Source organism: Cavia porcellus, unplaced genomic scaffold (genome assembly GCF_034190915.1).
Source record: "Cavia porcellus strain 051 isolate PalLab524CR breed Dunkin Hartley unplaced genomic scaffold, mCavPor4.1 scaffold_1, whole genome shotgun sequence".
NCBI lineage: Eukaryota > Metazoa > Chordata > Mammalia > Rodentia > Caviidae > Cavia > Cavia porcellus.
In genome coordinates, this window is record NW_026947484.1 from 58,452,755 (window position 1) to 58,467,953 (window position 15,199).

General features: G+C 52.2%; 1 protein-coding gene across 2 annotated transcripts in view; it reads left to right on the plus strand.

The window, feature by feature from the left end:
• Window positions 1-14,464, plus strand: part of Gldn (gliomedin) — a 47,250-nt gene extending 32,786 nt beyond the window's left edge. For both annotated transcript variants that reach the window (XM_003471872.5, XM_063248720.1), the window contains exons 5-10: window positions 2,493-2,639; window positions 4,370-4,498; window positions 6,834-6,917; window positions 7,113-7,238; window positions 8,064-8,214; window positions 10,065-14,464. In XM_003471872.5, coding sequence (XP_003471920.1) covers window positions 2,493-2,639; window positions 4,370-4,498; window positions 6,834-6,917; window positions 7,113-7,238; window positions 8,064-8,214; window positions 10,065-10,542 — 1,115 coding nt within the window. In that variant the 3' untranslated portion in view covers window positions 10,543-14,464. The remainder of the gene's footprint in view (window positions 1-2,492; window positions 2,640-4,369; window positions 4,499-6,833; window positions 6,918-7,112; window positions 7,239-8,063; window positions 8,215-10,064) is intronic.
• Window positions 14,465-15,199: the final 735 nt, after the last annotated feature.

The window sequence follows — 15,199 nt, forward strand, 5'->3', positions numbered from 1 at the left end:
ACTTCAGTACACGCACAGCTATGCAACGACTGGATCAGGGTCAGTGGCTCAGACTTTTGCCTTTTCTTGCTCGGAACATCTAGATCTACCTTATTAGCTGTGTCGAAGCGTTCAGGCAGTTGTGGGAGCCATAGCTATCCCGTGTTGCCATAGACCTGCAGAAGTTATTGCTCCTGCCTGACCCACTGACGATCCTTTCCCCACCCCTCCCCAGGCTCTGGTCCCTACTCATCCACTCTCTGCTTCTTTCAGATCAGCTAGAGCTGCCATACACAATCGCAAACATGTGGTATTTGTCTTTCTGTGTCTAAGTGACTCCACTTAACAAGATGCCCTGGCCAAAAGGAAACTAGTTGGAAAGATTCTACTGGCATTTGAAAATATGGACTTGGATTAGAGAGAACAGGAACTGAAAGGGGCCTCAATGTTGTCCACTGTGCAAGCAGCCTCTTCTGTGAGGTTAGACAGTGGGGTGCCTCAAAACCAAGCATTTTCTATTTGTCTTTCATTTTCCCACTGAAGAGTTAATGCTGTAATGTCACCTCTCAAAATCAAGTCCTTGTTCTAAAAAAAAAACTAGAAGTAAATACTCCTCCTTCTCGACGCCTTGGGACTGAGTTTTGTGCGACATCCTCTGCTCCCCTTTCCCCCGTCTTAGTCAGCGACAGCTGGCACTGCCAAAAATAAGCCGTGCTCCCTCAGCCCCTGTGGAGAGGCTGATGGAGGCGACCCTGGCCCTGCATTCTCACAGAGACCGGGTAGCTGTTTGTTTCCAGTGAGCAGAAGCAAAAGAAAATCAACAGAGAGCCATTTCTTGCAGCCAAATTTCTGAATTTATTGTAACTTTAAGACTCATAAAGGCCAGGCATGGCAGTACACACCTGTAATCCCAGCACTTGAGACTGAGGCAGGAGGATCATAAACTCAAAACCAGCCTGGTTTAAAAGAGCTAGAGATGCAGCTCAGTGAGAGAGACCTCACTGGCTCTGAGAACTCCTGTACTGCAAAAAGACTGAGGAGGGCATAGCCCTTATCTCATCCCTGATGTCAGGGGAGAGCGCTTGGTCTTTCTCTGGTAAGGATGATATTAGATGTAGACTTTACATCTGTTGTTAGCTGATCTTTCTCTGACTGGAGAAGTTTTCTTTTATTCCTTGTTTGATGAGAACTCAGTAACAATGAACACTGAATTTTATCAGCTGCTTTCTCTGCACTCACTGAGATGCATATGATTTTTTTTCTTGCTTGCATTGCAAATGCTGAATTGCACTGAGTGATTCAAATTATGGAGTCTCTTCTGGCAGCCAAAACTGTCTGGCCCTTTCCAGCTCACTTTGAAGCTCTGTAATGATGGCTTCATAGCTGCCTAAACCCAGGGCTCATCTAGCCCCACTCCTAAGACTTTCAAGGCCTCTACCTATTGGGTCATCCACGCACGGTAACAGCTCTGCCTTAAAAGAAGTAAAAAAATGATTAATTCTGAGCCAGACATGAGTGACCATGGCCACAAACATGATTCAGATTTCACTGAGTCGTGATCCAAAGTGAAAGAGGTTATGTCAACTTTTCTAACCAAAGAACAAAGAAAATCACAAGTCAATAAACATATTCAGTGGCTACATTAGCAGGAGCGTTAGGTCGCAGGCTACAGCAATGGGGTGGGTCTTCTCTAAAGACTCGGGTGCTGTAGCAGTCTTCTTTTGAGACTCCGAAAAGCTAGAAATCTGATGAGCGTGACACATTCTGAGCACACCTAACATGAGAATATGAGGTCGGCTACAGAGGCCCACCATAAGGAGATTTAGTCTAGAGAAGCCTGGGAGAATCCTGGCTGAGGACACAGGATACACCACCTCTCAGGCAGTCATCACGTCCCACACAGCTGTGGTCAGTCTGCAGGGTCTTTAATACAGATGCGGCAGGTCCTGATGAAATGAAACTTGGGATTTTAAAATTGTACTTTTTTTTTTGAGACAGAATCTCACTGTATAGTGCAGACTGGTCATGAACTCACTGTGTACCTGAGGCTGGCCTCTGACTCAAGGCAATCCTCCTGCCTCTGCTTCCCGAGTGCTGGAATTACAGGTGTGGTCTGTACCACCATGCCTGGCTTAAAATTGTACTTTTAAGAAAAAAAACACAATTTCAGGAAACTCAAAAACATTGCTTAAAACACAGTAAGCCTGGAACTTGGGCTCTGGACGATCCTTTTCGCCTGTAAATTGCACATTCTTCCCCCTCAAGGAAACAACAATACTGGCAGGTGATAGATCTCAATGTCCTCTGCTGACCTATAATCCCAGCACTCTGGAAGCAGAGGCAGGAGGATCATGAATATGAGGCCAGTCTGGACTGTACAGTGCCACCCTCTCTCAAAAAAGTAAAAAAGAAAAGGACTGTAAACAGAATATAAATGCCCATACAACAACAGTGCCAATGTCTCTTGATGTGGGTCTTGTGCTGTAGCCTAATAGATGTTTTTCCTCTTTCAGGGCTGGCTGGAGCTACAGGAAATCCAGGGGAGAAAGGCGAGAAGGGAGACCCTGGTGAACTGGGCTTGCCTGGAAATGAGGGTCCCCCAGGGCCGAAGGGCGAGAAGGGGGACAAAGGAGATGTGTCCAATGACCTGTTGCCGGCAGGTAGGGGCCGCCCATCCCTGCCCCAGCCTGCGTCTCACAACCTCCCATAAGGGCAACACTGAACCTGACCATTGCATTCAATTCAGTTCTCATTCAGCTCTGTTTGACACCGGAATTGTGGAAAGAATCAAGTTCCTAAACCAAGGCACCACTGCAAACTGTGATGCTTATAGTTTTAATGTTTATTACAATAACAGACACATTGCCACTGATCCTCCCAAAACACACTCCCCGTCACACCAGACACACTGATCCTGTGCTTCTTGTGCTTTCTGAAGCAGCTCTGGGGTCCTCTTTCATGAGTATCTTTAACTGTGTGCTAAAGCCACCTCAGGGTCCTGAGTTGATTCAAAACACTGACTTTAGGGAAGTCACATAGTGCCAGATCTGGTGAGCAAGATGGAAGAGGACGTGCTGTGATGGCTTTTCCACTGAAGGGACTTGGCCTCAGCTTTCACATATTTTTGATCATAGCTCAAAAAGCCATTCACAAAAGAGGACACTCAGAACTGCTGCTGAACACACCGAGAACAATGGGATAAGTGTGTTAGAGACGAGGTGAGAAATCTGAAGGAGATTCATGGCCATGTGCCTGTTACCGTGATAAATTTTTACAAATTGAAACACTCACCGTATACTTAGATGCCTGCCCCTTGCACGCCCAGTGTATCACACTCCCCTGCTGCTGGAGTGAGGGGTGTCACCAAGGCCTTCTGGGATCAACACGGCCCTGGAGTGTTGAGCATACTGCCAGGCTGAGACCAGGCCGGAGGTGGGCCCTCTGCTGGATCCGAGGGGGATAGAAAGCCTGCAGACCTCTGTCCTTCCAGAGTGGTCAGAGACACAGCTCCAGCCTCCCTTCACCTTGGCCCCCCACCTGTCCACTGTGGAGATCTGAAGGCAGTCGCCTAGTCTGGCTGGGGTGACACAGTGCAAAAGCCCTGGCCTGTCTAGTCTCCACCCCAGAGGGGAGACTCAAAGGGCCGATGCCCAGGATGGCATCTTCAAGTCAGCTCCAGAACCAGCTCAGCCCCTACTGGGGTTTCACCCACTTTGGTCTCCGGAACTTAGCAGTGTAGCTGCCTCTGTGCCTACAGGGTTAGAGCTGTGAACCCACGCACGGCAGTGACCTCACTGGCTTCCAGAGCATGGGGCGGCGATGGGGAGACTGTAGAGGGGAAGAAGCAGGCCCCAGTGGGGTCCAGTCCTCTTCTGCCCTAGTGAGAGAGCTGAACAGAAGCAGAGACTGGTGAGCTCGCCGCAGGGCCAGGTTCTGCTCCTGTCAGTTGGTCGTGAGGAGCCCACCACAGCCTTCTAGGTGGCGTCTGTCACCCACAGTGTCAAGGAGGGGACATTCATTTGTTGGAGAAGTTTTAGTCCACGCTCAGCCGATGGTGCCGCGGGAGGGTTGGCAGAGGGGAGCAGAGAGCACAGAGAAAAAGTGGGATTCACCCTTCCAGGCCTCACCCCAGCAACCCGGCCTCTCCTAGTCCAGTCCTTTTCTGAAAGCCCCACCTGGGGACAGCTAGGTTCAAACAAGCAGGTGGTCCAGAAGAATGACACGGAGAGATTGTGAAAGTCTCAGCACAGCTCCTGCCTGTGACAGGCCCCCGACAGTCACTTCCGGGAAGATGTGAGCTCAGCAGGACCCCAGAGCAGCCACTTACCCCTCAAGAGAACCCTGCTCTGCGAAGAGCACTGCATCAATTTCTCTCTCTCTCTCTCTCCAGGTGCCAAAGGTGACCAAGGCCCCCCCGGCCCACCTGGGCCCGCAGGCCCTCCCGGCCCGCCCGGGCCCCCTGGAAGCAGAAGAGCCAAGGGCCCTCGGCAGCCAAACTCGTTCACTGGCCAGTGCTCAGGTCACCAGCCCCTGCCCCAGGGTGCCCACCATTCCACCAATGCCCCAAACTCTGGTCCACACCCACCCCAGGCTTTGCGGTCAGATTTTCTAAAACAGAGGGAGATCTTGCCCTGAGTGCACGTTCCCCATGGCAGCCGCTCACGGGTGCTCTGGGCAGTCTGTCCCGGGAAGGAGGAAAGTGGGAGCATGGAGCCTCTACCCCCCCAACTCCTGCCTCTCCCTGTTCCTCACTGCCCCCTCCAAGCCCCTGGAAGGTGAAGCTGCTGCCCTTCTGTAGCAGAGATCACCCAGGAGAAGAAGGCCTCATGGAGGCCTGGGCAATGACAGGACAGTGGGTGGGTGCCCTAGCACGGATGTCACCACAGTCAGGGGAGCCCCACCCCAGTCCTGCACCACCCATGACTAATGCTGATGAGGCACCAGCTGTGGGGCGAGGTCCTTTGTTCTGTTCACTCTCACAATTGTCCTACCATATGGTCTCTGCCTCATGGTTCAAAAGTGGCACCTGAGGGCCAAGCCCCTTGTCAAAGGTCACTGTGTTGGGGACTCAAATCCAGGCTGCCTGCCTGTGCAGCCCCAGCTCTGAGAGCATCTTCCTTCCAGAGAGGGAAACAACATCCAGGGACCTGGCCCAGCCACCCAAGCGTGGGGAATCCCTGAGGTCTCGCAGGCCCAGAGGACTGTCCTTCAGCTGGGACCCTGTGAGATCACATGTGCATTAGAATTCAAAAGTCAGAGGAGTGGGAAGTGTTTCTAGGCGACTAACGCTTACTCCAGGACCAGCTGACCCAGGCAGGCAACCCACCTTCCTCCAAGAAGGGCGCCCTGTTTCCACAGGAGGACCTCTTAGGGCCCAGCACCCCACTGTCCGAGTAGGACCTGGACTTTCAAAGATGTCACCACCTGTCCCCAGGGGGGTGCAGCCTGCTAACTGTTCTGTCCCTCAGCCAGCCGAGGGGGCTGATATTGAATGGCAGAAGTCTCTTCTCTCCTTCGCCCCTGGGAGCCCTGTCACCTGGGAGGAGAGGTCTGATCTGAGCTTTCTCAGAAACCCTGTTTGCCAGAGGGTCTGCACTGTCCACCATGGTGACACACATCTTCCTGAGAGGCTATGTCTCCCCCTTCACCAGAGGAGGAGCCCTGCACTGAAGGCTTAGCCCTCTCCCTCCCCAATGCAATTTCTCTCACGCCTTTTAGTCCCCAAGCACACAGATCACAGGCAGCACGAACACAACAGCTCAGAGACTGCTGTTCTCTGGCTTCAGCTGGAGACCTTGGCAAGCATGGCCTCCTGGCAGCAGTAGGGGGGCTGCCCTTTCTGTCTCAAGGTTGCCCAGGGGAGCAGATCTGGACCCTTCCAGAGCGTCCAGCTGGCCACAGGCCACATGCCTGTCGCCTGCCCACAGGCTGCCACACTCCCCCCACACCAGCTTCACTATTCAATAACAGGACTGTCGGCAAGGCAGGTGGCCTCCAACCCCCTGAACCAGGGCCCCCATCCTCATGCCTTCCACAGAGGATTGGCAGGCCAGGAATAGTGGCCCCAACCCTTTGGTTCCTTCCTCCTTAGAGGCTCTGACATCTGTCCCAGGATGACCCATGAAAGCGGGCCACCTTATTCTGAGGCTGCACCTTCCCAGCTCCTCCCTGCTCTCCTGAGAGTGAAAATCCTTCCAGAAGAGTCTGCTGGAAACCCTGCCTCTCAGGGAGACCGAGATGTCACCAGGCCTCTCTCTCCCAGTGGCTGAGGGCTCTGACAGGCTGACACAAGCCCCTGAGTCCCCCTTGCTGACCACTGTGACTCCCATGTGTCCCCAAGTACACATGTTGGAAACTGAATGCCCTATGCAATTGTGATGGCAGGTAGGGTCCTTAAGAGGGGACTCAGTCGTGAGGCCTCGGCCTTCATCCATTATCACAGGAGAGGGAGGGTTCCTCACAAAGGAGATCCCATGTGGGACATCCTCACAGTGTGACATCAGACACTGCCAAGGCCCTCGCCAGAGCCTGCCTTCTGTCTCAGACTTCTGTCTCCTGAGCCATGTCTGTCATAAGCTGTTCAGTCTCTGGGGTTTCCCCAGAGCAGCACAAAACAGACAGGGACCCCAGTGTCCCCTCAGGATTGTGCTGTCCTAGCGGCTGTGGTCATGCAAAGCTCATCAGAAGCTCACTGAGTAGGGGGACGTGGAAGCACGTGGCCTGGGGGTACAAGAAAGCTGGTGCACTCATGTCACAGGGATGCCGTGGGCCTGGGGCCTAGAACAAGCCAGCGGTAGCGTAAAGCTAGGTCATCCCCTGTGCCAGCCAGGCCTGCTTTGACATTGCTGTTTCAGGTGAGACATGTGCTGTACCAAATGATGACACCCTGGTGGGAAAAGCGGATGAGAAAGGCAGCAACCAGAACGCCCCACAAGCAGGTAAGGAGCAAAGCATCTGGGACCGGCCGCAGCTGGGGCTGGGCACCTGCCACCATGCACAGGCCCTGGGTCGGATCCCAGCACAGAAAAATGGAAAAGAAAGACAGCACCTTGTTTTGAGGTTCAAAAACTGAATGCCTTGCTTAACTCCTGAGTGGTAGTCATGTGCTTTGTTTTGCTTTTTGCTTTTGGCAGAATCCCTGATCGCTTCCATTGGAAACCCAACGCAAGTCCTGAAAGTGACAGAGACGTTTGGGACGTGGATAAGAGAGTCTGCCAACAGGAGCAATGACCGGATCTGGGTGACCGAACATTTCTCAGGTACCTGTATGACTCGCCAGACGATCTGAGCCTGTGTTGTGGCCATGATTCTCCCCTCCAGGGAGTCTACTTCCGTGAGTAACCAACGCCCTGCTATTCTCAGCCTGATTGATGGCCTCCTGCTTTAGAAAGTGGGCAGAATGCTTTCCCTCTTAGAACACACCAGTGGCAGCTGTGAAATTCAGGTTTCAGGGGTACCACCAGGGCACCCCAGAGCAGCCCGTCCACCCAGACACAGAGTGAGCAGGAGGAACGGGTAGCATGGCTGCTGCAGGCTTCTAACCGCAGCCTCCTCCACGTGGAAGGAAGTCAGCTTCCGCTGCCCCGTCTTTCTCCAGGGCTGCCACCGTCCTAGCAGTGCGCTTTGGCCACCTTTTCTAGAGTGTCTCTTGGATGGACAGCCCAGGGAGAAGGCAAAGGGCCACCATGCACACGCATGAGCTTGGCCTCGTCACAGTGTCCCAGAGGGAGGTGGCAGGAACTGCTCGAGTGGTCACAGCTGCTTCCTTCTGGAAGGAAGTGCACTGGTTGGAGAAGAAGCTGCCAAGAATCAGCTTCTGCATTTCACCAAGGCTCAGCTGCGAAGGCCTTGGGGTGACAGGAACTGGTGCCCCGCACGCTGACACAGTGTACTGGCAGCAGCCGTGCCAGCCGGGTGGCTGCAGCAACCCCACAGTTTACTGCCCCCTAAACACTGTAATTCTGGGACAGCTCCTTCAGAAAGACTTTTTGGGGTCCCACAGGGCTGCCCTGGGAGCATGGGAAGAGGGAATGGGAATTTGCTCTAGCCCCTCGACTCATGCAGCCCTGTGCCGCCTCCTGCAGGCATCCTGGTGAAGGAGTTCCAGGACCGGGCCTCGCTCCTGAACGGCAGCTACTCCTCTGTCCTGCTGCCATCCTACTTCCACGGTTGTGGGCACGTGGTCCACAATGGTGCCCTCTACTACCACAAAGGCGGCTCCAACACCATCGTAAGGTGAGGCCCTGCCATGTCCCAGGGCTGGCACACACTCTGTGCTCCCTCGGGGTCCCACGATGCCAGTCAAGGCCCAGGGGTCTGACACCACATGGCACCAGCAGCAGGAGAGGTGACCAGAGGGCGGCTGGAGCCCAGCTGTCCTGCCTGGAGAAGGGAACCGCCTGGTCCAGGGCTCCCAGAGCGCAGTTCTGCTTTGTGGCACTGGGACACAAGGAATTTCTTGTCACAGCTGAGATCACTGGAGGAGAGGGACTGTGACTCTGAGTCAAGAGTCTTCATCATCCTGATGGGGCCCGTGGAGGGTAGCACAGCCCTTCTCACTACCTTCCCCGGGGATGGGGGAGAGTCCCCAAGCAGGGTTTACCTTCCTGTGCCCCTCGGACACTGTGGAAGGTCAGTCGTCACCAATGCAGGAGAAATAAGCTCCAGGCTTTGGAGGTAGGAACAGTAATCTTGGGCAAATCAAGAAAGAGGTACACTAGAGACCAGATGCAACAGCACCTCCTGTGATCCAGCACATTGGGACGCTGAGGCGGGAGGGTCACAGATGTGAGTCCAGCCTGGACAATGTGGTGACTTAGCCAGATCCTGCCTCACAATAAGGACAGGGGACATAGCTCAGTGCAGAGGTCCTGGGTTCAACCTCTGTATGGCAAAACAAACAAATAAGAACCATAGGCCAGGACACCTGATTTCTAGTCTGACTCTTTCACTTCCTCTGTGCCCTCAGACAAGAAAGATGCCACCTGCATGGTCTCGGTGTCCTCAGTAAAGAGATGGGACAAGAGCCTCTGGGTCCTCCCAGCCATACCATGGGAAACAGGGGTCTAGGGTCCTGGACACCCAGGTCCACTCTTTCCCGCCCTCCACGGTGAGGCCCTGCACCCTGACCTTGTGGTCTTTGAGTCCCCCTTAGAGGCCCTGCCCAGGAGGACAGCAGGTCTGCGTGCTGCTGAGAGCCACCCCAGACACGGACCTGCTGCACCGAGCAGCACTGTTGTCACGGGGGCGGGATGGGGCACCCTGCCCCATGTCCTGCCCCATGCCCGGCGGCTTGGGAACCCGGGCCACCCGAGCCTCGCCTTGCAAGGCCGCAGCTACCCAAGCCCCGGCCCGGAGCCCTCAAGCTCCTGTCCTAGGCCTCCTCCATTCTCGGGCTTTGCAGTGCGCTGCGGGTGCGCAGCGTGGCATCCGGTGCTCTACGGCTCGATGGCGCCCTCTGGTGTTCTTTTTTTTACCTCGCGTTCCTGCGTTCTCATCCCGCGTTCAGGCGGTTTTGGAGTCATGGTGTCTTTCATACATCCACTGCATTTGGGTCCTGCCATAGTTTAGCTTGGCAGCCACTCGCCGGCCAGAACTCTCTGCAGACCTCTGCCTCAGTGATAGCTCTTCTGTGCGGGGACATTTTTCTTAACTGAGATTTTTGTGGAAATTTTTTTCCCAATATTCCAGCATGGAGTAAAAGATTAATCACCACAGGGAGTTAGAAAACTTGAGCCAGCCACTGGTCCTGCTGCCTGGATTCGGGCAGGCCACTTTTCTGTCCTTCATAAAATGAAAGGATCGGGCCAGGTCATTGTCCCGAGCTGGGCTCTGAGGATGGTGGGAGGGCATCTCAGGAGCAGGCGCTGGGGAGGCTAGACGCTGATGCCGGGGAGCAGTGTCATCACCCCACCGCGGCCTCCTGCGTCCCCTGCACACAGCCCACAGCATATACACAAGGTCCCGGCAGAACAGGCTTCCCGGGGGGCTGGTTAGCAGTGCGTGGCCCACCCAGACCGACAGACCCAGGGCAGCAGGAGCCTGAGGAGCCAGGTCACGCCTGCTTTTCCTTCAACATATTTCAGGTTTGAATTTGGCAAAGAAACATCCCAAACACTGAAGCTGGAGAACGCCTTGTATTTCGATCGGAAATACCTTTTCACAAATTCCAAGACTTACTTCAACCTCGCCGTCGATGAGAAGGGCCTTTGGGTCATCTACGCATCCAGCGTGGACGGCTCGAGCGTGGTTGTCGCGCAGCTGGAGGAGAAGACATTCTCCGTGGCGCAGCTCATCAACACCACATACCCCAAGTCCAAGGCCGGCAACGCCTTCATAGCGCGGGGCATCCTCTACGTCACGGACACCAAGGACATGAGGGTCACGTTTGCCTTTGATTTGTTAGCAGAGAAACCAATCAACGTGAACTTTAGCTTAAGAACGTCCCAGGCCGTCCTTGCCATGTTAGCATACAACATGCGCGACCAGCACCTGTATTCGTGGGAGGACGGTCACCTAATGCTTTACCCCGTGCGGTTCTTGTCAGCTACATTAAACCAGTGACCTGCTGCTCCCCTGTCCCCTGGGCGTCCAGCAGAGGATCTCAGGACCAGTGCTTTCACCACAGAAAATCTGTCTTTCAGGGTAGCTGACATTCAGAACAAGGTTTCATGGCCTGAGCATTTGTGTGGTGGGGGAGGCTCCTTCCGGGGCAGATTGCTGAGTGAGCCAGCGGCAGGCTGGAAGTTGAAATGGCTGAGGCTCGGCTGGTGGGCTCACCGTCCTGGCTTTGGATTCCCCATCAGTCACAGCAGCAGCTAGCTGGGATAACTGTGTCATATCCCTACTTGTAGGAAATTCTGATTCTCGGCTGTTACTGTCCTCACAACTTCCACATATCTGTTCTGTTTTGTTTCTTTAGCCACAGTGAGCTGGTTTGCCTTTGAGCTGATAGTCCCTGCTGTCTGAGCAGTGAGTTCCATATTGGATTAGTACCTGGGGCAGGTACGTGGGCTCTAAAGCGCCAGGGTAACCATAGTGTACCACTTCTCGACATGCACTCTGCTGACACAGAATGTCCTTAGCTCCTGATTGCAGCTCTGAGATCAGCAAAAGCCAGAGAGCTACGTGCTCTGCTTACTCAGTGAAACACAATCAGGCTTCGCAGGGTCCTGTCGGTTTCTGATGCTGTTGCTCTGGCCCTGAGGGTTGTAAATGCTGGATCCTTGGGTCGTTCTGCAGTGACAGATCCCTTCAGAGCAGTAAACCTGCATCGAGGTGGTGGGCAGTTTTCGGAAGAGAGGCGCCTTTGTACTCTGTGTCTGGAGCAAGGCTGGGCCAGCTGGCTCCAGGGCCAAAGCCAGCCGCTCGCCAGGTGAATGCAGCATTACTAGTGTGCAGCCATGTGGGTGGTAGTCCTCTCTTCCTTCCACTGCGCAGACAGCAGCAGAGGTGAGAGGTGGCAGCAGAGACCACAGTACACTGTGCTGTGGAGGACAGAATGTGCCTGATTCTCGGTGGCCTCACCACAACCTGCTTTGTTTTGTACCGACTGAGACATAGCATTCTGTCCCGCTGGGTCCTGGCAGAAGAGGCAGAGATGGCAGGACGTGTGTGGCGCCCTCTGACAGGGTCCAGTGTCCCTTGCTTCCAAGCACACCGCAACAGTGTGCCTCCTACCAGCTCGGCTCTTCAGGCATCCTTCAGCCCAGCACAGAGTGCCAGGCGGAGCAGAGAAAGAGCTGGGACCAGGAAGGGCCTGGGGTTGCCCTGCAGTGAGGTGGTCAGCAGCTTGCCCATGCACGCAGTGTGCCATAGCCTCCACTGCCTCTGTGGCCTTGCGTCCTGTTTCACACCTTACTAATGGAAATCTAAAAGAAATCTAAACTTCAGGGCCGCGCTGATTGAAATATTTGAATCTGTTCATCCCTGAAACTAGCCAGGCAGCTGCTGATGTGTTTGCTCTCGAGTTCTCAAGATAGTGGTGTTTGACCCTCCCATGCTTTTGAGTTAGAGGTTCTGTCGTGCTACATAGTTTGAAAAAATACCTTTTTCAGGTTCACAGCCTGTAGTGAGGCAATGTCCTGTTTGATCAGTGTGTCTAGTGAGCGCAGGTGTTCTTCATGGTATTTACATACATGTGCTGCTGTGTCCGGGCATCACAGCGCTAGGTGTGAGTGTAATTTCATAACAACTAACTGTGTATATATAGCATAGCCAATGAACAGTTTATTGAATTAGCACATATTCCTTATATTCCTTTTAGGAAAATGTTTTAACGTCACCAGTTTTGATATTTAATTTTGATATTTGATTGTGTATTGGGGTTCTACTCTCCCTCTTTCTTGTGTGTGTGTGTGTGGTGTTTTTTTTTTTTTTTTTTTTTTGAAACAAGATCTTATACTATGTTGCACAGGTTGGTCTCAACCTCCTAAATTCAAGGAATCCTCCTGCGTCAGTTTCCCCCGTAGCCAGGATTATGGGCTCACAACACCATGCCGACTCCCTGGCCTCCTTAGCAGTGGGTAATGAACTCTACAGTCACCGTTACAGAAGCTCAAACTGGGGTATTTTTAGTTTGTATAGTGGCATAAGGATGACTATGGTTAACCAGTGTCTAATGGGCCAGGGTTAGTAATTGTATGTTCTGGTTGACAGTTTGAACAGAATTAAAAGAATTAAGATTTTCTTTTTTCCTGAAAACAGTACTTGGGTTTTTTAAAAACTTTGGGATTCACTGCCATAAACCTGGTGTCTATAAGTCAAGACAATGCTTCGGTGCATAGTATTCTAATGTTTAAGATGAAGCTCACATTCTAATAGGTAACCAAAGTTGCTTCAAAGCCCTTTGCAGATATCTACACTTCTGATGTCAGAATCAAACCAAATAATTCTGCAATTTTCTGGAACCTAAAGGAGATAGCTTCCCACGGGAAAGTAAATAAAGCCAGCCCTGCCGACCTCAAAGCCCTGCTGGACCCTCTTTCAAAGCATTTTTTCAAGCTGATAAGGTGTAGAGCTGAAACTGCAGGTGGCCTGGCTTCAGGGTATCTCTAGGTATAGGAGTTAGATAGGCAATGTTGTGGGCTGAAGTTTTCAAAGGAGCAATCGTGACCTGGGGCATCTCCAGTCCTCCTGCCCACCAGGTCAGAAGGCAGAAGGGTCCCACACACACAGGCACATTCTGGGCTGCCCAGGACACCTGACAGCACAGCCCCAAAGGAAGAGAGGCCACGGAGCTCTGTGGATGTCCTCTGGCCACTTGACCTTGTGGGTCACCCCAGGAGCCTCAGAATTCCCTGTCTCTTAATACAGAGCCCCAGTATAGTTCAAATATCAAAACTGGTGACTTTAAAACATTTTCCTCAGAATTCCCTGTGATGCTGAGTGACAGATGAATAATGACAATCTAGTCAAATTTTTTAAACTACTGTTATTTTACCTCTTATTAATTTATGTACAGTGTTTTAAAAATTATAACGACCCCAAACAATATCAAGGTGAATAATATCAGTTGCTCCTCTGTAGAAACTCACGTGGGGTGGGTCCTCCTGGCTACCGAAAAACAGTCATTGGCGTGGACAGTTTTTGCTGTCAGAAAGCCCAGAGCGTGGAAAGCTAGCAGCTAGGGCTAGATGTGCACAGACGGAACTGCAAAGGAGGTTTGCTGATATACCAGCGTGACCAAGGCAACTAACCAAGGATAAAAACGAGATCTGTGGGCTGGGGAGATGGCCCGGTGGCACAGCACCTGCCTGGCAAGCACGAGGTCTTGAGTTTGATTCCTGGTACTTCGGCAGGCAGCTGAGTTAGTTAGAAATATTATAGGCAGTGAGACAGGGCTAGGCCCTCAAGAGAGCCCATGCAAACACCTTGCAGCTGCAGGGAGACAGACACCTCCTGCTGTGGGCCAGGCCTCAAGACAAAGGATCAAATAAGTGCATCCACATCCTGGGGACTGATACTCTAATTAGTTCCTTCTCATCCTGGAGTCACTACCCCATTCCTCTGGGGAAAGGTAACAGCTCCAAAATGGCCGTTTCCTATTTGTCCCTAATGTAATCAATTTTACCTAAACTATTGATCTTATTGGCTAACTATAGTTATGTCCCACCTTATGCCCATCTGCCTTGTGAGTTCCCAGTCTTCCCCACTTTGAACCCATAAAAGTCCCTGGAAAAGACAGAGTTGGGGGCAACTCACTCAGGACCCCCTTCTGTCTCTCTTCAGACAGAGGCTTTCTGTCTTTCAATAAATGTATTCTACTCTTCCCCTCTGCTGTTCTTAAAATTCATTCTTTGATTTTAGAGAACAAAAGCTCACGGACAAAGTAGGTTGGGAGTTTCATTCCCCTACATCAATACAAAAAAAAAAAAAAAAAAAACACCAAAAGCAAGATATGTGTGAGTCCGGAGCAGGGTCCTTCATCCTCCAGAGCTTTGGTTTCATCTGTAAAAAATAAAGTACTATTATTTACCTCCCTAAATGTTTCTGTGTGAAATGCTCTGCAAATCATTCAATTCTTGGCAAATCCTAATTTTACTTTTGTAGTTTGCCCCTGTAGGGAACCAGAGAGACACTACTCTCCCTGTCTAATTGGGAGCCACAGAAGCAGACTAGGGACAGGCATCAGTCACTTCCTCCTGCTGGTCTGTGAGATCAGGAAGCAGGCGCTGAAACAGTAACCTCTTAGTAACCCAGGAAAAACTGGGGCCCACCCTGGAAGTGCTGGCCAGCAGGCAGCGCAAGCTCACCTGATGACGACCTGTAACAGAAATACAGCGCAGTGTGCTCGAGAAATATGGTGAACATTGGAGGGGTTTTTTCCCTTTATTGCAACAAAACACGCATTACCTGCTTTTCCGCAGGAGCTCTGGAGTCCTCTGTCCTGAGGGTCTTTAGTTGCACTATCCTGGCTACCCCGATGTCCTGACTCCATCAAAACATCTCCCTTTCATGGACACCCTGACTTTGGGGAAGAGCCAGAGGGTCACACATTGCCCGATGCAGTGAATAAGGTGGGTGAGGGCTCAATGTTATGTTTTTACAGACAGAAATGGCCATAGTGTCTGAGTAACAAGAGGAGTAAATTAAATTAAAAAACTGATCACAGTGAGAGACGCAGTGCCACTGATCCCCTCCGATCCACCTCTTCTCTTCAAACACACTTATCCTGTCGCTCTTGGCAATACATCCCTGAGCTCTGTTAAAGATCAGCTTC